This window comes from Stegastes partitus, unplaced genomic scaffold (assembly GCF_000690725.1).
Source record: "Stegastes partitus isolate 25-593 unplaced genomic scaffold, Stegastes_partitus-1.0.2 Scaffold755, whole genome shotgun sequence".
NCBI lineage: Eukaryota > Metazoa > Chordata > Actinopteri > Pomacentridae > Stegastes > Stegastes partitus.
This window is the reverse complement of record NW_007578486.1, coordinates 83,909-107,726: the sequence shown is the minus strand read 5'-3', so window position 1 is coordinate 107,726 and position 23,818 is coordinate 83,909. Positions and strand designations below refer to the sequence as shown.

At 38.8% G+C, this 23,818-nt stretch overlaps 1 protein-coding gene across 1 annotated transcript; it reads left to right on the top strand.

Annotated features, from left to right (window-relative positions):
- Window positions 1–7,209: 7,209 nt before the first annotated feature.
- On the top strand, window positions 7,210–22,975 carry pstpip2 (proline-serine-threonine phosphatase interacting protein 2). Its single transcript, XM_008291684.1, has 14 exons — window positions 7,210–7,287; window positions 8,236–8,336; window positions 12,271–12,345; window positions 15,251–15,285; window positions 15,652–15,758; window positions 15,846–15,908; window positions 16,455–16,547; window positions 17,483–17,528; window positions 18,164–18,243; window positions 18,328–18,426; window positions 20,019–20,115; window positions 20,263–20,347; window positions 20,456–20,496; window positions 21,833–22,975. The coding sequence occupies exons 1-14, from the start codon at window positions 7,255–7,257 to the stop codon at window positions 21,883–21,885; spliced, it is 1,008 nt and encodes a 335-aa protein (XP_008289906.1). The 5' UTR covers window positions 7,210–7,254; the 3' UTR covers window positions 21,886–22,975.
- The last annotated feature ends 843 nt before the right edge of the window (window positions 22,976–23,818 follow it).

Genomic DNA, 23,818 nt, shown 5'->3' with positions numbered 1-23,818 from the left:
AACATGCCAAGACATGCCTCCGTTTCTGCAGAACAGATGCAGCGAATGTCTGTTTAGCAGAAATGGGGAAGTACCGAGGAAAATACAGTCGTGTGCAATCAGGTGATCTGACCGCTGCTGGCTGCATTGCAGAAGATTACTTCACTCGGATGAAAGAGAATATGTCATTGAGAATCAGTAAAATATTAAATTGTGGCTGTGTGAACCTTTTGATGTAAAGAGAAGAAGAAATAAAGACGTATAACTAATTCATTAAAAGCTGAAGGAAATGTGTTGACATTCAGATCACATAAATATCTGATGTGTTTGACACTGTAAGTTTGTTAAGACTCACGGCACAATGTGTGAGCAGCGTTTTACTGCTGCACCTGGTTGAGTGGAGTTAGTTTTATCTACAGCTCCGTGTTTTAGTCGAATAGTTTACAGCCTCGGGGTCAAACTCCTTCAAATCTTTAAATCTGAGCAGTTATGAGATGACAAATGATAGAGTAAAGAGTCACATATGCTTTTTAAATTTCCTTTTTTAATTCAAGAAAATTACTAAGTTCTCTTAAGGCTTCACTTTTCATTGTCTAAATACACAGTATGCGATTTCTGCTGCCTGGAGATAACAAAAGACACTGTTTAATGACATCGTAAAGACGCAAAGGATCATGGGAGGTCTTGTCGTTTTTCTTTTTTTTTCTTTTTTAAAATCTTTATTACAAAATATGTGCTGTGTCAGCAGCGATGTGGACGTTCTACCAGACCGCTGTGGTGAAGAGGCTGCTGAGATGGAAGACAACACCTTCTATTTCCCAGTCCATCCAGTTCAAACCTCCTTAGAGTCAGAGGGAGGAGCTTTGACATCCGTAGGAAGCTTTATGTAGAGTCGGGGTGAGGAACTTCAGGCATCTGATTTGGGTGCCTCTTACTTTTGGAGGTTTTCCAGGTATGTCCGACTGGCTGGAGATACCAGAGTAGAGCTTGAACTCTGTGAAGGGATTATGTATCTCATCTGGCCTCGGAACGCCTTGGGGATCCCCCAAGAGGAACTGAAAAATGTTGCTGGGGAGAGTGACGTCTGGAATGACCGTCTTAGCTGCTGCCACTGTAACCCGACCCCTAGTTAGTGGACCCCTAGTAAACAGAAAAGGACGGCAAAAACAACCTAAAAAGCAATCAGGACTAAGTGAGAGCAGGGCAGTACATTCACTTAAAACCTTGAGAGCTATTAAAGCTTAAAAAAAACAAAACTTCCTTGTTCTGTGAGGAAGACATTGTTGAAATGTATTGCTCCAATTCCTCCATAAACACAATTATGTTTTTGTTTGTGTCACTTTTGTGAATGTGGAATTTTGGCAAAACTGAAAAAAATTGTCTTCACCACCGCTGCTGATCTGTCTAATAGAATCAAACATGCTTCTTTTTCACACACACACACACACAAAACTGTCAACAGCTGTGTTAATCAGATTTTCTTAGTGGCATGGCCTTTACATTTTGTGAATGAATGAACCTGACTCCAGCTGCTGACTCCTCTGAGAGTATTTAAATAGGGCACATTTGATATCCTCATTAGATTCAGTCACAAACAGTCTGAGAGGCCCGGCAATGAGCAGAAAAAACAAATCACTGACGTAAACAAGTCAAGAATGTCACTTGGAGCCACTTCAAAGCAGCCACAGTTTCCACAATTGTCTACGCACACCATTGTTTGTGAGGATAAAGTGCATCGTACAGTTGTTTCACTACCACAGTGGGGAAGAAAACACTATTACTTGCTGCTGAAAGACAATTGGTCAGGATGGTCAGGAGTCAACCAAGAACCACCAAAAAGCAGATCTGCTATGTATTAGAAGACGGATGTTCATAGTGTTTTACGCCAACATGAGCTATGAGGCTGCTGTGCAAGAAGGAAGTGACACCATAAAATCTGACTGGAGCTTCTGCTGATCACATGATCAGATGAAACAGAAATGTCGTTTTTTGGCCACAGTGATCAGAAATATGTTCTGATCTGAGAAGGTGAGGCCTTTAACCCCAAGAACACCAAACCTACCATCACGCATGGTGGTGGCAGTGTTATGCTCTATAGGGCCGGTTTAGTGCCAGTAGAACTGATGCTTTACACAAAGTAAATGGAATAATCAAGAAGAAGAATTACCTCCAATGACCCCAAACACACATCAACAAAATGACTTTATTAGGCTAGAAGTAAAGTTTTAAACTGGCCTTCCCAAAGTCCAGATTTAAACCTGGTCGAAAATCTGTGGACTGTATTGAAGAAACAATTTTGTGTCAGAGAGCCAATAAACGTAGTCTAACTGTCGTCATTTTGTCAAGAGAAGTGATCAAAGATACAACCAGGTAACTGTAGATGGCCACCAAAAGAGCCTAGTTGAGGTCAGAATAACCAAGGGTTGTTTAACCAAATATTAACATTGCTGTATGTATATTAATGACCAATTAAATGCATAGTTGTTTTATTTTGTGTGTGACAAAGACACATTTGTTTCAATACATCCAGCTTAGAAAACCCAGAGATATAGGAGTCATTATAAACTCAAGCCTTCCATGATATACAAGCTCTTCACAAGTGTATGTTTGGATGACAATATCTCAGGAACTATTACCGTTTAAAGCCAGATATTTTCACTCTTATATCCCATCATGTCATTGATTCAGAATCTAGAATATTTCACAAGTTTCTAACAAAATAATGTTTTTTAATATGGACCTCTTTTATCTTTGGACACCACTTTGTAGCCTGGACAAACAGAGTGAACTGTTATCTTTTATACTTACTAAATTCATATAATTATTGAAGGAGATGCTTGAAGGAAAAAAATATACATGTTCTCACAGTTTAACAGTGATATTGGTCTTGAAGGCCACGTTTATTCTGAATGGAACACAAAGCAAGAAAGCGTTTCAAACTGTTCATCATGAGAATATATTTACCACTAAAGTCTTTCTCACATAAGTACATCAGATTAGCATTAAATATATGTCAAGGCATGAACATTTCCACCCAGGAAACTTCCACTATACTCCCACATCTATGTATTTGGTCATGGTCACATTATGCTGATGTCATCCTGAGGCCCTAAGGCAGTGATAATTACCAAAGAAATTATACAGAACGACATGACTTAACTTGAATCTACAAAGTGGGGTTCGAAAATTAAAAATGTAAACCTATTTTTATTTTATTTTTTTGGAACAACTTACACATATTTAGAGAACCATTTTGAAACTCTGGAACTCACTTCTGCTTTCCTGAGGCGACCTACAAATAGTTTAGTTGTAGTGGTGCAACTTGTCCTTCCTGCATAGGCAGTTATGAAACTTCCTTTTCATTTGTGTCACCAAGTATTCAACATTAAAAGGGATTCAGTTTTTTTGTGTTTTTTTGTCTTGTATTATTATTTTATCCAACCACTTATGATTCAGAAAACACTACTAGTTGACTTCCATTTTTTGGCTAATATGTCGTCAAAGTTGGAACTTTTCATGACAGCTTCATTTTTAGTTATTTCAACTCACTCATAACCACAGACTATTTGCTCCACTGGTCCAATATTGTATCTTCTGAATCAATGGAACGATGAGACGTTAAAGGGATTTTTTGGGGGGGATTTTTTTTGTAACAGTTCTTGAGATGAAAGATGGCCTCAAATTTCAATATGTGACAAAATAGGCTGAAATTGGGTTGACAGGCAAATATATAAAAAACTTCTTATATATATAAACTTCTAACTATCTTGACAAGTATTTAGTACATCCAGCTAAATTTCTTAAATTTAGGTAAATATATCTATATTTTATACTGTAAAAACACTGGCAATAAGATGTGGTCAGGTAAAAATTGTTGGTTTGATGGTTTGAAGTGGAATGACCCCAATGAACATCCATCCATCCATCTATTATCTATACACTGCGTAATCCTCGCCAGGGTCACAGGGGGCTGGAGTCTATCCCAGTTGACTCAGGGTGAAGGCAGGGGACACCCTGGACAGGTCACCAGTCTATCACAGGGCTACACTTAGAGACAGACAACCAAGCACACTCACATTCACACCTACAGACAATTTAGAATCACCAATTAACCTCAACATGTTTTTGGACTGTGGGAGGAAGCCAGAGAACCCGGAGAGAACCCACGCTGCACGGGGAGAACATGCAAACTCCACGCAGAAAGATCCCGGGTGTCCTCAGCGGGACGCGAACTGGCGACCTTCTTGCTGTGAGGTAACAGTGCCAACAACTGCCCTACCTTGCATAAGAGAACAGTGTGTTTGGGACACTCTGCATCAAAATCTCAGTACCATTTCCATATTTGTTTTAGTGTAAAAGAATGAACATTACAATACCCGTGAAAATAATTGCAATATGATTTTTTTTTTGCAGATCATTCAGACTCGTACTGTTGTCAAAGTCATGACAGGAATTGGGTCATGGAACAGCTCAGCACATGGATGATTACAACCCTCACACTCAGGTACCTGTGATTCATCATGACTGAGCAATACGGTGGATAGAAAATAAAACCAAAAACAAACAAACTAGAGAGTGGCTGGCTCGTCTGATGACTTCTTCTTTTGCCCGCATTCTCTGACGTGTCATCATGTGTTTAGTGCATTTCAGGTTACAGGATGTGACGTCGGTGTCGGGTAACCAAATTAAAACGCCCACTTACAGAAAATGAAACTCCAGATTTGGACACGGTTGTAAACTTTTGTGTTAATGTAAGTCTGCAGGTTAACAAAATGAATAACACTGGGCATTTTTAGACATTTTAATGTGAAATGGTTCCATGTTATGCCGTTTAATAAAACAATGTGAGAAGGGAAAAATGTCTCCATTAGAATCGTCACTATAAGGTGATCTCTAAAGCAACTAGCAACTAAAGCTGGTAGATAAATATACCTATATAACTATACTTTTAAATAAATATTCTCAAATAGAGTAAATAAGTGTTTTCCACTGCTAATAATTTCACACAGTTCATTTACAGTGGGCACATGTTTGCAGAGGGTGTTGCTGCTAACAGATAACAGCACTGTAAAATGTCTCAGGTTGTCTTTTATCGCTGCACCATGAAGATAGTTTGTCCAGAGAGAGACTGTTTTCAGTGTAAATGTGTTGTGAACGTGCTTATCACAGTCTGTGTACCTTCACAGTGTTTAGTCGTGTCATATTTTGTACCACAAAGTTGATGTTGTTGTGAAAGGCGCTTCTGAAAATAAATTACCTCAACTGCTCCACCACACCCTGGACAGGAACAATAACCAAGGTGTGTGTGTGTCTGTAGAGATATTAAGTAAATTATAAAGCATTAACAGCGTAGTTGGGTTTGACAAGTTGGATTGAACTCCATATTTGCATACTGGGAGCGGGCAGATTGGTTAAACAAAAAGTTTGGGCTCCGTTCTTTAATTGTATAAACAGTGAATGTACCACGATTAGAAAACCGATAAAATAAAGAGTAAACATGATGTGGCGTTAATAATCAGATTTGTGAATCAAGGCCTTAAATGAGTTGCTACCGACAGAAATACAGTAGATTTGAAATACCAGGAGTTACACCTTTAACATATGAAAACGGTCTAAACTGACACATTCTGATACCAAAGGAAGTGAAACTCTATTGGAGTGATTTATTTATTCCTACCAGCTGTTAAAACGCTCTATTACAAATCAATATGGTGCCTTTAAAATGTTACTTTAATAAGAATATTCAAGTACAATCTGCAAACAGTGATGCATCTTGCTGCCTTTTATTTATTATGTATTATATCATTACATTGTTATTATTAAAGCATTCATGTGTACATGGAGTTTTCTTTTTTTTATACCGACAGGCTGCAGCTCATTTTTTTCATTATAAATTCACCTGCAGATGATTAACTCGACTGTATGATTCACTGTTTGGTTTGTCAGAGTTCAAAGTGAAACCTTCCCGCTGCTCATTTTATCAAACTGGAACGCTTGTAAATGGATTCTCTGTCAATCATTTGAGTGTTTTGACTGTTTTTTTTAGTTGATTAATTGATTACTTTCAGCTCTGACTATATTTCTAATAACAAAAGTTTATATTTTACTAGCTCGTATGTTTTGCATGTGTGAATGTGTGAGTGAACCAACAGCTGTCAGATAAATATGGAGCAACATGTCCCTCTGCTGTACAGGAGGTGAAGTATAAGGAGGCAACTCAAGTTTGTACATAAGTGCTGCACTTTGGTAAAAGTATTTAAGTTCTTTCCGCCTCTGAGCTTCACTTCTGCATCTTGTTAACGTCTCAGTTACACTCAAGGAGCTGCATTTCTGAAACAGATCAGCTAAAGCGAAAGAAGCTAATGGATTTATTAAAGAGACGATCAACAGAAGAATATTTAGCAGCTGAATTTACTTTAGGTTTAAGATGAGTGGTTGGACAAAATAAGCAAAGATAAGCATTTTACACTTTTTTTTCTGGCGTTAATATACCAACTTGTTATTCAAGTAAGTAATCAGATTAATGACAATGATTGATCCCCACATTAAATAAGTTTTTTTTTAATTTATTTATTTTTTAAAGATGTAAGGTATAAACTCAGGCTTATTTAATTCAGACTTAAGGTATGCTGAAAAAAGGTTAGAATTGACTACAAGTTCATCATGTATTGTTTTATAATATATCCCATATATCCATCCATCCATTATCCATACACCGCTTAATCCTCAGTAGGGTCGCAGGGGGCTGGAACCTTAATATCCCATATATTAATATAAATTCTAACATTTATTCAAATACATACAGTAATACTTTGCCTCTTCACCAGTGGATATTGAGTTACTCCATGACTGTACTACTTCTTTTACTATTTAATATTTACCAGACTTAATTACTTATTACTTTTCACATTATTATTTTACATACTGAAAATATTATTGGATCTTTTATTACATCTTTTATTGTTGTAATTAATTCCAAACCTGGACTAAAAACAGATTACAAATATCATCATTGTGCTCTATGGCTGCTTTTATTTATTCATTTTTAAGATTTAAACTGCATATAAACCCTGTAATTACCTCCATCAGTCACGGGATGGCAGCACACTAACTGAATTTCTTTTGATAATCTATAATCAATCTTTAGGGCTGCCTTTTTTTTCACTATCATCACTGCGCATGCGTGAGTGACCGGCTTCCTGCCGCTCTCTCATGTGTCGCCTCACAGAGTGTCGCTGAGCGTCTGATTGAGCTGCTGTCTGCTGCGGTTCAGTCATGAAAAACCTTCATTTCAAGGATTTCTTCTGGGTGAGTTGTTTTTATTTAGTGTTTTATTTATTCATTATTCGTTGTAGTAGTAACTTTTAGTAGAAGCAGCAACACAATTATGAAAAGAAAGCGTTTTGTAAAGTAGTTTTTTGTTTAAATGTAGTTTCTTTTCTATTCAGTTGTGATGGGAATTAGGGGCACTTTATTTTTGGCCTCATCATAGAAAAAAACATTCAGTTCCTTTACTTAGAAGCCAAAAAAAATAATAAAAAAATAAAGGTCCTGTTTGGAAATATTGGTAAAAGAACAGAAAGTAGACACTCAAGAGCATCAGAACATTATTATTGTTTATAGTCATTGTATTTTTGGAAAGGAAAAGTCCCATTTGGATATAATACTAAGATTCAAAAACTAAAAACTAACATACACTCACTACTGCTGTATTAATGTTTAAGTTGTATTTACTGCTGTGGTTAATTGGTGCATCTCATCTGATCACATGTTTTGGATCTGAAATCCTAAACTGCAATTTTAAATAGTAAATACTGCTGTCAGATACTTGCAGTGGAGTAAACAGTGCAGCATTTCCCTCTGCGGTAAAACAGAAATACTTCTCTGTTCACTACTTCAGGAATGTATTAATGAATAGGTAGTGTATTAACTCTTGTATATTTGAATCAGTAATTCAATTACATGGCCTCATGTCGGTGAAGGAGATAGAAAGTCTCCGTGGTTAGCATGATTACAGGTGCTGCCCTCATCTTACCGAAATTATGGAGGTGTACAGTTCAAAACATTCATTTACGCTCTGCGCTGAAGATCCTGATGTCCTGAAGCGTTCATTTATGTCTGTTAAAGGAGTTTAGATGGAGAGTTAGTTGGCAGCAGAGGAAGTGACATAAGCAAGTTTATGAAAAATTGTTTTGAAGTGATTTTAGGAGATAGTTTCTATTTATAAAGTGTACAAACAAATATTTTTCATCTCAGAACTCAGACCTGACCAGCACTGGAGGCTACGATGCCATTATTCAGTATCTCAACGACGGCAAGAGAGCGTGCAAGGAGGTGGAGGAGTTCATGAAAGCCAGGTGATCCACGTACAGAATGAAAGGATGCTAAGTGTGTGTGTGTCGATGCTGCTTGAGCACAGATCAGAAGGACTGTAAGACTGAGAATACAAGTCGTGTCAGTGCTTCAGCAAGGTCAAAGGGCACAACATAAGTTTATACAGAAACCACCCGGTGTAGTAAAATCATAAATACTTTGGGTTTGCACTGAATCACAACGTTAGTTGAGTAACTATGACTGGACTGAGACGGAACTTGTGGAGAATAAACAAAAGTTGAAAAGAGTGAGTTGAAATAGAAACCTAAGAAGGAGGAAGAACATGACCCGCTGGCTTTGTCGAATCATTATTGTGGGAATCCGAGGAGCTTCAGTAAAAAAAAAAGCAGCTGGACTTCTCCTTCAGGTTCTTGACTTCTCTTTCACTTGCTTTTTACTGAAACTTCTCGGATTATCAGATGACTGAGAATCAACACAGATATTATTGTGTGGAGTTGAGAAGTTTATCAGCGAGAGGAGTGGAGTCCTTTATGTCGGAGTGGAGGCGGGCGGGTAAACTGGATAATGAAAGGCTCAGAGAAGTAGATTTTAGGGGGTATTAAGGTCAAAACTCTCAGGAGGAGCGACATGTGTTTCAATGATTACATGTGCAGAACATTTAGTTAAAATTTTACAGCAAATACTGTTGTCTAAGCCTTCCAGTGGTGCAGCTTTCTGCAGAGTTCAAGCAAAAACACATAAATGAGAAGTAGTCTGCAAGCAAAAGCCACAAATCTGTAAATGTGAAAGAAAGGGCCTCTGCAAAGACCCCACTGAATGCCAGAACTTTCTGAATATACACATTTCGTCAGGAACAGAGGAGTAGTTACTTAAAGGTGTTGAAGTCTAACATGACTTGTATTTGAAGTGAATCTAAATGAAGTTTTGTTTCCCCCCTCCTTTTAACCTAAATCTGCACATAGCTGCATCATGTTAGAGCAACGGAAATTACTTCTTCTTTGAGCAGGAACTGAAAAAGTGTTTGTGGCCTGCAGGACTAAAGCTCTGAGCCTTTTATAACAAATCATTTACTGTGGAGCCGCGTTTAAAAAGATTTTATAATGGAGTCGCTCAAAGGTGCGCATTTGAATTTTAAAATCCTTCTTCCTCAAATAATGATTAATCTGCCACTGTTCTCTCGCACACTCACACACAAGCGCACAGGTTCAGTCGGCAGCCGACGTGAACGTCATCTTCCTCAAACTGCAGAAATGATGCAGTTCAACTGAGCAAAATGGTAATTGCGGCAGCATAATATTGTGTAAAATGCAATGGAAATAACGAGGAAGGATATTACTTAACAACGTAACTAAAAGTTCCCTAATTTAGTGTATAGAAAGTATTTTTTTTAAACCACAGTAATTTGCAAAATAACAAGAGTAACACTTCTTGAAATGAAAAGTACAGTAATGAAACTTGCTACAAGTAAAGTGTGCTGTCTGAAAATGAAAAGGCCAATCAGAATAAAGCTTTATTGGCCAAGTTTGTTTACACACACAAGGAGTTTGTGTGTGGCTGCAAGGTGGGGCAGTGGTTAGCATCGTTGCCTCACGGCAAGAAGGTCGCCGGTTCACGGTGAGGACACTCAGGATCTTTCTGCGTGGAGTTTTGCAGCATGGGTTCTCTCCGGGTTCTCTGGGTTCCTCCCACACAGTCCAAAAACATGTTGAGGTTAATTGGTGATTCTAAATTGTCCGTAGGTGTGAATGTGAGTGTGCTTGGTTGTCTGTCTCTAAGTGTAGCCCTGTGATAGACTGGTGACCTGTCCAGGGTGTCCCCTGCCTTCACCCTGAGTCAGCTGGGATAGACTCCAGCCCCCCGTGACCCTAGTGAGGATTAAGCGGTGTATAGATGATGGATGAATGGAATTTGTGTGGGCTTCTGTAACAATTAAAAAGTGTGCAACTCATTGAACATAGCAGCAAATAACTGTAAAATAATGATTTTTTAGCTGATTTAAATACAGTAGAACAGTATAATTTTATGGTCACACGTGGTAAAAGAAAAAATTACCTTTTGTAAAAATACATATTTTCAGTGTGGACATCTTGTACAGTTTTGTCCTGTTATTTTAATTATTATTTTTTATCATTCAACATGTGAATATTTTTTTCCCCTGTGATTTTATTTGATAATTTCGGCAATTTAAATGATCAGGGAACATCTTTAAAACAACAGTTTAAAACAGTTAAACTTCTTTCTCTCAAATAAAAGCAAATATCTGTAAAATTGGACAAGTTTACGGTCTGAAAAATACAAATGACCTTTTGTAAAAATACAGATTTCTGAGGTGGATATTATTTATTGTTCTGTTTTTTTTTGTTTGTTGTTACAATTAACAAATAAATTGATACTTTTTTTTCTCAGATTTTACAAGTCATTTAACAAAACAGTGAAAATGATTAGAAATACAATAAATCGTTGCAAAAAAAAAAGACAAGTAAAACTGTTTACATATTTGTTTTTTACAGTGCAAATGAAACATAATTGTGTATCTATAAATAACTTTGGGGGAACTCCAATGAAATCTTGCAGTGAATGTCTTGGCATGCAAACATAAATGTGATTACAGAACATGGAGCTTTGGATCAGTTACTGTCAGTCTGTTAGTGCAGAAACACATTCATGCATTTGCACCAAAGAATCGTCAAACAGAAAGTTCCTCTGTTACACCTTATCATTTAAGTCTGTGTATTTTCCCTTTGGAGTTCCTTATTAGTCAGAGCCCATAAAAGAATAAGAAATGTCATTCATTGTGAATAAAATTTGAGTGGGCAGTTACTTCCTCGTTGCCAACCTTTTTCTAAAAGTCACAGACTGTATATTTCTTTATGATCCTGTCGCTGGAATTCAGGACTGTCAGGTTTCCATCAGATGCTTACGATGTGAGAGACTACATAGTGATCAGACAGTCCAGCTATCTATGAAAACTTTAGAAAAAAAAGGGAACGCTAAGTCAAATTCAGGCTTAACTTTGTTTAATGTGTGTTTTATTGCAAGCGAATTACACTCAAAATGCAAATGTAGGGAGGTGGAGGGAGACAGTCTGTAACCACAACTGTGCTCTATTTGTGTTGGAGTGTCCATCAGAGTTACTGAGACTGGATTATTTCCATTACTACATGTGTGTTATTAACATGATATCAGCATTTTTATTTTTAAAGTATCACAGTTATCTTCTATACTGTATATAGATATATAGATATATATGGGGACTGCAGGGTGGAGCAGTGGTTAGCACTGTTGCCTCGCATCTAAAAGGTCGCTGGTTCGCATCCCGGTGAGGACACCTGGGATCTTTCTGTGTGGAGTTTGCATGTTCTCCCCGTGCAGCGTGGGTTCTCTCCGGGTTCTCCGGCTTCCTCCCACACAGTCCAAAAACATGTTGAGGTTAATTGGTGATTCTAAATTGTCCGTAGGTGTGAATGTGAGTGTGCTTGGTTGTCTGTCTCTAAGTGTAGCCCTGTGATAGACTGGTGACCTGTCCAGGGTGTCCCCTGCCTTCACCCTGAGTCAGCTGGGATAGACTCCAGCCCCCCTGTATGAGACAAATTCCAAATAAACGTTTTTATACGTAGTTAATTTTGCCTGCATTGACTGGTACACCACAACGTGATGGTGGATGAAGGAGTGACTGTGATGACTCTCAGTTTGTGTGTCTGCAGGAGACACATAAACTCTCTTCATAGCACCATGTATGCAAATATAAATGTAGCCTGTCTTTCTCTTAGCAGTTACCCAACATTTACATTTGCGAATTTAAGATGTCTGTCTCTAGAACTGTCTACTGGATATAAAATGTAAATTAGTGATAAAACATTTCCATGTAAATCCTCCTGCAGGTCGCCCTTTTTGTCTTTATGTTCATCGTATGTTTGCTCGAATGCTAAAGTCAGGTTTTTTCTGGTTGTTTTTTAGGGCATCAATTGAAGAGAAATACGCCAAAGATCTCCTCGGTTTGTCCAAGAAGGTGTGTGGACACAATGAGATGAAGTAAGCCACCTCATTTCCGCCGTTGTGTGTTTAAAGAGCTTTATTTACAGGACGCCTCGCGTATTTTAATGCACAGAACTGGCCCCCAAACGTGACAGTGTTCTGACTGTGTGGTTCACATGTTAAAAGTGGAAACAATCTATTGCACTATAAGACTGTTCAGAGTTTCTTAATAATGGTATTTTAGGATGGTCAGAATTGACCTTCTCATGTTGACTTGTTGATGAACTTGTTAAGTTCCCATTAAGTGCTCACATCATCAGTGTGGCTTTTGTTACTGTTCAGACATGTGAAGAGGAAGGAAGACCAATGAGGGGGAGGAGGTGTGATGCAGTGAACATCATTTACTTGTTAACATCAGAGTGTAAAGATGCTCTTTGTGGTTTCTTTGTAAGCAGATGAGCTACGTTTACATAAACCAAACAACCAAAACTGCGTGGTATGAATCCTCAAGGGAAATATAGTTTCCCTGAAAAGACAGTAATGAAAAGCTTTAAATTGAATTATTATTAATTTGTACTTTTTTGTGTGTTGTCCATCCTGGGTCAGCACTGAGACATTTCAAAGACTGTGGGAGATGTTATACATGTGCAAACTAAAAGTGTGCAGCAGAAAACTTTGCTGTGTTGTATCAGCAACCATCACGAACAACAAAGGCCACTACAGCTAATTACTGCACCCCAGAAGCTTATCATCTCCTGTGGGCAAGCTGATAGTTTCGCTAAAGACACTTTTTTTTTTCCCACCTAGTTAGCATGCCCATTCGGGGTGTTTTTTTTTTTTAATGCTTGAAGACATGTCATGAGTAAAATAAGCAACTGACTACTGGCTGAGCATTTCCACTATTGGACTGCAGTGTCCCGTCTCAAAAACACAGATTCAAACAGCCAGGATTTCTTACATCACAAAAAGTGGTGTGGGAGTTTCCTTATCATTATTTTTGGCTTGAACATGTCTGGCTGAATTACTCCAGTATTACAAGTTGTCATTGTGTAGTGTAAAGTAGTTTTACAGTATCTGAGCAGAGTCTGAGGTGAGCTGGTGTGCTTGAGCTGCAGCACGTGGGGATGAATGGGTGAAGAGAAAGGCAGGGGTGTCACATGTCAATCATTATAAGGCAGGAATGGATTATTTACATGGATGAAATTTTCTAAACATGGAGCGTTGATACACTGTGGGGAGTTTTTAGGGGTTAAATCAATGACCAGAGAGGAACTTAAATCATTTGGTTGATTTATCTGTTATCTGATAGTGTCAAGGCTGCATTAATAAAAATATTTTAACCATGAGGAAACTACTGGCAAGGAGGATGTAACAATTAATAATTATGCTCCTGATCCTTCCGACTTTCATACTTTGTTCAGTTTATGCTGAGTGACTGGTCATAAATTGGGTTGAATTTGGCTCCCTGCAGAAATCCTTCTCGAGCTGTAACAGACGCATTGAGTGCTTTTCCTTCCTCATAAAACATTTGAAACTGCAATTTAAAAAAACATTTAAATTGTGTATTGCTTAGATTTGTGCTAGCTTGCTGTCACCGGCACGACTGTCCATCATCATTTGTGTCATCATGGAAGTTACAAACAGAAAGGGAACCCATCATAGAAACATTACTCCAGACTGTAGTGATGCGGCATATTGGATTTTGTGCCAAAGTTCCTATTGGCTGATACTGATATGTTCGCGTATTTTTTTTCCTACTCATCGTAGACAATCTTAGGTCTCTGCTGTAGTGAATTAACATATTTTTATGTCTATCTTTATGGTGATGGCCCACTACTACAATTACAATTTCATTCAGCAGATGCTTTTATCCAAAGCGACGTACATCTGAGAGCAGATACAACACAAGCAAGGATCTAGTCAGGAGAAAACTATCCAGATAAGTGCCACAGAACAAGTTCAAGTGTAATAGGGCGTTGATGCCAATAGCAGGCTGTGTGGGAGGGAATAGGATTTTTCTTTTTGTCTAGCACAGGGGTCTCAAAGTCAACGTACCTGGGGGCTGCTGGAGATAGAGTCTGGATGAGACTGGGCTGCATCACGTGTTCCACAAAAAAAGAGTTTCAAGTATTCCAAAAAAAAAAAAAACAACTGATTGAATCTTCTCAATCTGTATTAATAACAATTAGAACATGAACATTCTTCAGAACATAGGCTTCTCCTACCTACTCCTTGCTACCAGAGACCTGGCAGTGCTTCCTCTTACTCAGCTGAGCCACATTTGGCTTGAGGGAGGAAACATTTGAGAACCTCAGTGTGGCTTGAAGGTGCTCATCAGTAAGTTTTGGACCTTATTAAAGTTCATGGTGGAGAAGAGCTTTTCACACAGACAGAAAAAAAACCACACCAAAAAATGTGCGTTTGCACTGGATGACAGGATATATTTTCCGTCCACTCGGTGACACACCCAAATCGTGTTTCAAGTAACGCTGCTAATTCGTGTTGCTGTCACGAGCCTGATAAAAAAGTAGAAAACGCCCAGGGCAGTGACTCACGCAGGTGCATGTGAGAAAAACCTGCGGGCTGCACTAACGCTAAACTTTGATGTCAAGTAGAGGGCCACAATATTGGCCTCAGTTAGCCACGAGTTTGAGACCCCTGGTCTAGCAGGAGCAGACATACAATACAAAATAAAAAAATACGAAAACTACTCTGACTTACGTGTAAAATTTGCCATATTTGTTTTTTATGTAACATTACTATAGCAAACTATAAACTTATAGCCTCACGGGTGTTTTATACTAGTTAGTGTTTATTGTGGGCCGATGCCGACATTTCAGTTTAAAGCCTTTATCGACCAATATCTACGATGCTAGTATCGTGCAACTCTGAATATGTGTGCACATTTTTTTCTAATGTGTGGAATCTTTTCATAATCATGTTTTCTTTTCTTTTCTTTAAGCACACTGAAAAGATCCCTGGACATGTTCAAATTACGTGAGTGCAACACATTTGAGTATTCTGATGTTATATAAGTATTCTGTCCTTTTTGAACTTCATTATGATACCTAAATAAAGAACAACGGGTCTCATCTGCCTCCATATGAAACCCTGGATCTATTCATTAGCACCTTTAAATCTTAGTTCTCTGACACAAAGAGAGGTTTCTGTTTAATACGTCTCTGTTTATATCTGACTGAACCCTTCATGGTCTGTATTTAGCTTTGTCTCCATGAAAACTTTTGCCTTCAGTTTCTTGCCGTCTCTGCTGGAAACGGACGCTTTCAGCTATTACTCACTTGGACGTTTCAGTTCGTATTTTTCTTCGCGGCTCACGGTTTGACTGCTCTTTTTCCACCCCAGAGATGGAACACGTGAGTCTAGCACACTTGGCTCTTGCACAGAATATGAGGGAGGAGGCCAAAAAACTGGAAGATTTCAGAGAAAAACAAAAAGAAGCGAGAAAAAAGGTGGGTGGTTCTATCAGCGCCGTGATGCACTGATGTGACGACGGCATCGACCCAACGCACAATACACTGATGACCTTTTCATCTTAGATAGAACAGCAGATGGATGTTCTCCACAAACAGAAGGCCTCGCAGTTCAAGAAGACGATGGATGTAAGTAAAGAAGGAAGACTTTCCCAACTTTTCCTTGTAATACGTTATTGATAAACTGAGCTGAGGATCATGTGGACTCACAGTTACAGCGACTGACCTGTCAAACATTTAAAGGCATCGAAGTTCCAAGCTGGTTTTCTAGGTCATGTCGTGCTACCTCTAAAGTGAAATGAAAACCAGAAGTATTAAAGCAACACAACACCAGCAGGTTGTCCATTTGTGAGTCACGGAGGAGGAGTTTCAGTTATATTGTGAAAACGCCATTCTTATCCTTTCCCTGTTCTTCCTCTTCGGAGGGGGGAAGTTGTGTTTACCAGTCTGGGAAGTGAACCGTAGGGTATCATTTAACATCATGACAGACCTCGCCAAAAGAAGAAGTATTTGTCATGCATGATAAAAAAATGAACATGAATATTAGTCTCAACGAAGCTGATGCCAGCAAACTGAATTGTTTTGCTGGCAGATGTTTTGCTTTGCAAATTTTGCGGTGATGAGCAATGAGCTTATAATGATGCATCAAATATTAACTGCGGTGACGTCCTCCAGTCTAAGAAGACGTACGATCAGAAGTGCCGAGACAAAGAAGAAGCGGATCAGAACATGAACCGAAACACCAACAACACCAAGCAACTGGAGAAGGTACACAGGCGTCAGTGGACATCCACACTTGTGAAATAACACTGTCAAAAGAATTCTGAACAAAAAACAGAAAAGATCTGGCAGGCAGCAAGGGTGCTGTAAAGACATATGTTACATGCAGGTTGAATTTTCTAATATTTAAACACTGTGAAAAAATGTGAAAATTAATGCAAATATGTGACAATAGTTATATTTTTTAGCCAATTTAAATACAATAAAACATTGTAATGTTACAGTCACGCATAAAAAAGTAATTACTATTTGTAAAAACACATTTAAAAATGGATTTTATGTACTTTATTTAGCCCGAAACTTCACACAAGCAGTTTCTTATAAACAATTTGAACATCTCAGAAATGTTCACTGATTGGCTCCAGCCTCTCAGATGTAACCCTATTTTGCTTCATATTACTGTAAACGGAATAACAATAAGAATAAATGTCAAGAAAAGCCCCAGACAATTTTTAAATTTAAATATTAAAAATATTATTGGCCCTGAAGAAAGCTTTTGTCCACATTGTAGGTGCTGTTAACACAGTGCCAAGGGCAGAGTGGAAACGCGTGGCTTCGAACAATGACTATTGATTTGACACGTGGTGTTATTTTAATCGACAAACACATTTAAAAGTGGGTAGAATTTAGCCATTATCATGTCTGATCTCTTGTGAAACTGTAACAAAAGTGAGCCAAGTTGTGAGAGGTTTGCTCTTTCAGGAGTCTTATCATGCTGACGTAGACTTAATTCAGTGCACATGAAGCTGTGGTTTAGCATCAGCAGTTGCACCTTTTTTAATCGCTGTGCTTCCGTTTAGTGTGTAAACTCATTTGTTTCAGATAAAGAACCAGACAGTTTAAGAAAACCTCGTGCAGTTTTCCTATCTGTTATTTGATCTCCGTGAGCTTTTCTCGCTTGACCTTTGTCATCATCTTTTCAGCTCTACGCTAAAGCACAGCAGGCAAAACAGAACGCTGAAGAAGCAGGTAAGAACTACGTTCATAGATACAGAGCTTGTGTCTGCACTGCTTTACATTTAGCCTCTCATTACTGTCTCATAAAACAATTTGAACTTTGGTGAAAACATAGTCATCAGGGGACCGGGCGTCCTCCCCCAGTACATTTCATCTGGTGGATTTTAATGCCCCAATTCATTCCTTTTCTGCATCAATTTATGGCTGAAAGGTCTTACACATATACACATGACACCACACAAGTATTCATTCATTTTTATTCATTTCTAAAGCTCTGCACTTTACCAGCTTAGATGTGATTCAGCAAGATTTCCACTCAAACTTTCTGCACATTTAGGACACATCATACAAGTCTGACATGCTGAAGAAAAAAGACCTGCCCCTGTCAGAGCCATTGTTGCAGCTATGAATCAAAGTTACAGTAATATTGAACGAGCTGTACCTTCCTTATGATGCTTGACATCTACCGCTCTGCCTCTCATGTGCAGCGTTATAGTATTTACAGTTGATGGCAGGGGCCGATGTGGGATTGCATGGATGCATGACCGGATATGATTTAATAACATGTCGCAGCGGATGAGTTATTGTTGTGGCTGGTGCATTGTGTGTGGGTTATTTATCATGTTTATGCTGCGTTTCACTGGCAGACAAGTCGTATCAGCAGAGTGTGAGCATGCTAGGGAAGCTCAGAGACGACTGGATGAAGGAACACATAAAGGCCTGTGAGGTGAGACTGAGAATCACTCCCAAAGTTTCAGTGTGTCACGTAAATGAGCTAATGTCACTCTTTTGTGTTCTTTTTTTGTCATAGATGTTTGAAAAACAGTCAGTGGAACGTATTAACTTCTTGAGAAACACAGTGTGGACTCACCTCAACCAGCTGTCCCAGCAGTGTGTGACCAGTGACGAGGTAAAGACATGAACTACAGGAACTGTGAAAATGCTACAGCCTATATTACCTACCAGTATGTTTAAAAGCTTATCTTTTCAAAGATCACCAAAGTACACAATTTAGTAAAGGCACAAATTGTAAACACAGTAAGAATAGTGGGATTTACAACTTTCTCATGGTCCTCGAACTACTCATGTGTGACTTCATGTGGGAATTCAACCAAACCAAAGCTTAAAATTGTGATATTTCATCATAATTGTTTGTTCTACATGTCTCATTGACAACAATGAACTGTTTGCTCAAAGTAAGTTCTGTAAAAAGAAAAACAGAAAAATCTGCACTCCTCAGCACAACTGGTCAGCTGGTACTGACTCAGCTGAACCAACAGTCATGTCACAAAAATTCAGGAACCTTTTTCGGCTGAACTGCAGGATGTGTTTGCAGAACGCAGATAGGCGAGGAAAACAAATTATTTATGTGTGTAGCATCACAATTTTTCCAGTATTGGTAACATGTATGGACACTTAGAAGAATGTTGCACATCCATCCATTATCTATACACCGCTTAATCCTCACTAGGGTCGTGGGGGGGCTGGAGTCTGTCCCAGCTGACAATTTAGAATCACCAATTAACCTCAACATGTTTTTGGACTGTGGGAGGAAGCCGGAGAACCCGGAGAGAACCCATGCTGCACATGCAAACTCCATGCAGAAAGATCCCAGATGTCCTCAATGGGACGCAAACCAATGACCTTCTTGCTGCAAGGCAACGGTGCTAACCACCGCTCCACCTTGCAGCAATGTTGCACATGTTGATCTGAATTTTACATTTTTGCATTATAGGTAATCAAAAAATTTAATCGTCAATGTTCTAATTTTTTGTGATTTCTTTATTTAAAATAGACATTATTGAGTTTTCTCTACTTCCAGACATGGTCATGCTGTTTCTTTAGAGCTGTAAAACTTTACAATTCAGAAAAATCAGCCGACAGCGAGTCAAAATGTGACAGGAGCAAAGAACGGCAAGAAAAAGTTAACAACCAATCAAATGAGCATGCAAACTGTGTAAGTGGTGCCTCATCATGTCGTTTTACTGTCTTTTAGCTCATTGTTATGGTTTTACAGCCTGTAACTTTACTGCTCTCTCGCTGTTCTGACTAACTGTTTTCAGTGAAACAGCTCTGATAAACCCAGTGTTCACTATCAGCCCCGAACCAAACAGCAGATGATTATCAGCCGAACATAATGGAGCATTTAGCAGCTAAGGACGTTTCCATTAGGAGTTGCCAGAGACCCAAACAAACAAAGGAGAGTAAATATTGAAGTTGCATTCATCAAATGAACACAAACCCGATACTAAATGAATGAATGGGTGTTAAAACAGGTGCTAAGACATTTGCGATATCAACTTTTTAAAGTATATCAGTGTTGTGTTTCTAACTTGTTCTTGTATGCAAGTGGCCAAAAAAAACAATCAAAGCAGGTTATTTTTAACCTCAGTTTAAAAAAACCCCTCCTAGGACAAACTTTTAACTCTATCTCCAAAGTCATATATTAACTAGACTCTGACCTAATTATTTCTGTCTCTTTGTGTGCATGTGTGTGTGAAGCTGTATGAGGAAGTGAGGAAGTCGCTGGAGCAGTGTGACATCCAGGAAGATATCGAACACTTTGTAAACCTCAGACGGACCGGCGACAAACCGGCAGGTGTGAATGCAGCAACAATTCAGTGACAATATCGTGCCATGAACAATTAACCGGCGCTGGAATGCAACGGGGGGGACGTGATTATCAGATGATGCACACACTGTTTCTGCAGTTTATGTGAACAGTGTCCATCTTCCTCTCTGACAGCTGCTGTTTTGTATGAGAACTTCTACAGTGGTCAGAGGTCTCCGATTGTAGCTCCTCCCTCTCGGCAGCCTCCACCAATCACAAGGTAAACAAGAAATCTGTCTGTTTTTGATTTCATTCCTGTTCTTTGCTACTTTTATAGAGCACTAAAGGCACAGTGTTGATTATTTTCCTTGTTTTGGTGAATTTACAGGAGAGGGCGGCCACCACCTGAGCCAACACAAAACAGTCAGGGTACGTTTTCCTTTTCAGCTTCAGTAAAGTGTGCAGTCAAGTTAGAATTACCAACCGGGCAAAGCAGGCGGCTATCTCAGGTTTACTCCATATCATACTTTGATTACTGCAAATGTACCGTATCAGCGATGTCAACACACCAGTCAGCCACAACACAAAAACCGCCTGCCTGAAGTTGTGTGGGCTTCCCTTGTGCCGCCAAAACAGCTGTGGGACCTCTGGGGGTGAGGATCCTTTGGGTCCTGTGGGCTGTGGGATGGACCCTCCGTAGGTTAGACTTGTTCCAGCGGCTTCCACAGATGCTTGATCATTTATTTTTTTTTATTTTACCTTTGTTATAACAGGTAAAAAGTTTCAGAACCAGTTCTCATTTGCAAACATGACCTAGCCAAGAGGCGCCAGCAGGAACAAACAAAGAGTTCATATACAAAAAGAGATAACTCCAAACTTATTTTGTTGTTGTTTTCTAGAAATAATATTAATCAAACTGAAGTTGAGTGGATTTGACTCAGTAGAAATGACAAGTTTGATTGATATTGTCTTAGGTAGACGACGGAAAAGTGGGTTTTCTGAAGGTTTATCAAGATGGAGTTATCTGTTTTTGCAAATGAACTCTTCAAATACAGTACATGTAAATTACAGACACAAATAGACACATGAACATAGCATAGAAGAAGTATGGGAACATATGCATGTGAGTGAGGAAAGATGTGCATGAGGTGTAAGAAAATGTGTGTTTATATATAAGTGTGTGTGCAAGTGAAGTCTGGCGTGATCAGCAGGAGCAACAGTCAACTACAATCTGTTGGATTTTAAGCTTGAAGGTGGTGAGTGGAGTCACAGTTGCAAGTTTGAGGGTGTTTCATTAGCTGATGCAAAGTGAAAGGAGTTAAGGCCAAAAACAGTAGAAGTGTTGTGTATGATGAACTTGATGTATTCACTAGACCTAAAAGAATTATGGCCGATGTGTAGAAGAGAGGACAGATTGAGATCTCGGGAGTTAGAAGGGTCGGGTCAATGTTTTGAGCTCTTGGTCGTGTTCCTCGAGTAGTTTTTGCAGTGTGCGTTGTTCTGCTGGGGGAGTCTGCTGCCATGAGGGTTGTGCGCTTGGCCTGTGACAATGTTTAGGTGTCCAAGTGACATCAGCATGAGTGCCAGGACCCAAGTTTCCCAGCAGAACGTTGCAATGTATCGGGATGATTGGTGTCATTCATGTAGGTGGTTTTAGTGTAGCGGCTGCTCAGCGTTTGTGTGAAACAGAAGGTGTTTTTCGTTGTTTGATCGTGTGCCTTCATGCCTAAAATCTCCTCTGTTTTTCTGTTTGTCTCTATTGCAGATGCAGTCTACGCCACGGTGCAGGACGCCGGCTACAGTCTTATCCAGTACTAACGCACACAGATCTGCCTGAGGACATATAGTACATGTTGTGCAGCACAGACAGCGAGTTTACCGACTACATGTCATTACTTCCTCCTTTGTGAGCTCCTGTAAACATAAGTTCATACCAGACGCAAAGTTTGTGTCATAACTGTGCGCATAAGGAGTTAAAGGCGAGGTTGTGTGGCGTTTTGAACATATCACTGTGTTATAAACAGTATAGGAAATGTCTTTATTTTATTTTAAGGAGAAAAAATATTAAAATAATCCAAAAGTATGTATTTTTCAAATTTAAAAAAGGCTACAAAGGGGATTTCTGATTCATATTTTGCTGAACTTGACACATAAAAGTGATTAAACAAACCGAAAACAGTGACATCTGTCTAATTACTGGATGAACTCCTACACAGAGCCTGGTAGTTACTATTGTGTGTGTCACGCAGGGCTCTTTTCTTCTACATAACTACATCTTTCAGCCTCGTATTTATTTCTCCAAATCATCGCGTTTTAAAATAGAGATTGACAAAGTAGGACAAATTTTCATCTGTTTACTTGTTTTCATTTCCTCCATGTTGTGAAAGTCGCGTGTCAGCTGACAGCAATCCTGTGATTGGAAAGGGTCGCTTACAAAATTGCAACACACTGTTTTCTTAATTCTTCAGTGAACTGTCAAGTTTTATGGTGACATTCCGGTCAGTCAGATGCATGTGTGATGATCACTGGAGGAGTTTTGTTGAAAATTTTGCACTTTAATTTTGCTTTATTTATACAAAAAAATGCACAATTTGTAAAAAGAAATGCTACAAAATTTGGCTGCATTTGAAGTTCCAGAAGTAAAGATTCTCTAATTGATCCTGGTGTTGGTTTTCTGTTCTTCAGACTTTTCTGTTGACAGTAGTCCAAACCTTGTCCACCAATTTAAACTGTGTTATTACATCTTTAACATGGTGTAATGTTCTATTCTCACCTGTTATTATGTACAACTGTGAATGAATAAGGACATCTCATGGGAATTTTCTTTTTTTTTTTTTTTAAATATTTGAACAAGCAAACATTTGATCCAAAAAGTGCCTACAAATAAAGGTGGCTTTCTTGAACAAAACAAGGACAATTTGCTTTTTCAGTCATTTATTCAACAAAAACATAAATAAATGTGATATTCTTCTGAAAAAGTAAGTCCACTCAGGAGCTGGTATCGTCCCCTTTAGCAGATGTAACTTCTTGTTGACATTTTCCATAGCAGTCCATTATCTCTGACATCAGCTTGTTGAAACTTTTCAACGTTCTTTAGTGCAAAATTCCAAAATAGTTTGAGGGTTTTCTTCTATATACTGCCTGTTTCAATTCCCTTCACAACATTTAATGGTATTTAAATGTACTCTTCCACAACCTTACATTTCTTCTTTTTATGCAATGAGATCTATTGTGTGTAGCTTCATAATCTTGTTAAAGGCTCCACCTCTGGTTGAACTTCAATTTTTGGACAGTTGTTTTTAAGTCAGCACAGAACATATCTGCTTTTACTGAAGCCAAACAACTCTGTCTTTGATTCATTTGTTCAGAGCAAGCCTGGTCTTTGCCTGTAAGTTTGCTGTCAAATTGCAGTTTTGTTCTAATATTCTTATTGTACAGCTGAATCTGTTGCGTCTCAGGTACAGGTAAAATTTGTTCAGTCTCCTTCTGATTGTAGAGGCAGAACTTTGACACCAGAAGCTACAACAGATACCTGCAGACCCAGTGATAAAGCTTTATAGCTCATGGGGACTCCTTTCTGTATCAAACACTCTGCTCTTGGGCCGATCCTGGACAAACTGTCATTAGAATCTACGTCACTTGTGGATCATGTTCCTAACAATGTAAAGATTTACTAAGATAAGTGATTCATCTCAGATTACTGTTCTTATCAGATCCCTTGCCAGACTCAGGCACCCACAACCTTTTATCC

Coding starts and splice junctions, on each gene's coding strand:
- pstpip2 (XM_008291684.1), top strand. CDS start 7,255: ATGAAAAACCTTCATTTCAAGGATTTCTTCTGG. Junction 17,529..18,163: donor ACAGAACGCTGAAGAAGCAG/GTAAGAACTACG, acceptor TTTCACTGGCAG/ACAAGTCGTATCAGCAGAGT. Junction 20,497..21,832: donor GCCAACACAAAACAGTCAGG/GTACGTTTTCCT, acceptor TCTCTATTGCAG/ATGCAGTCTACGCCACGGTG.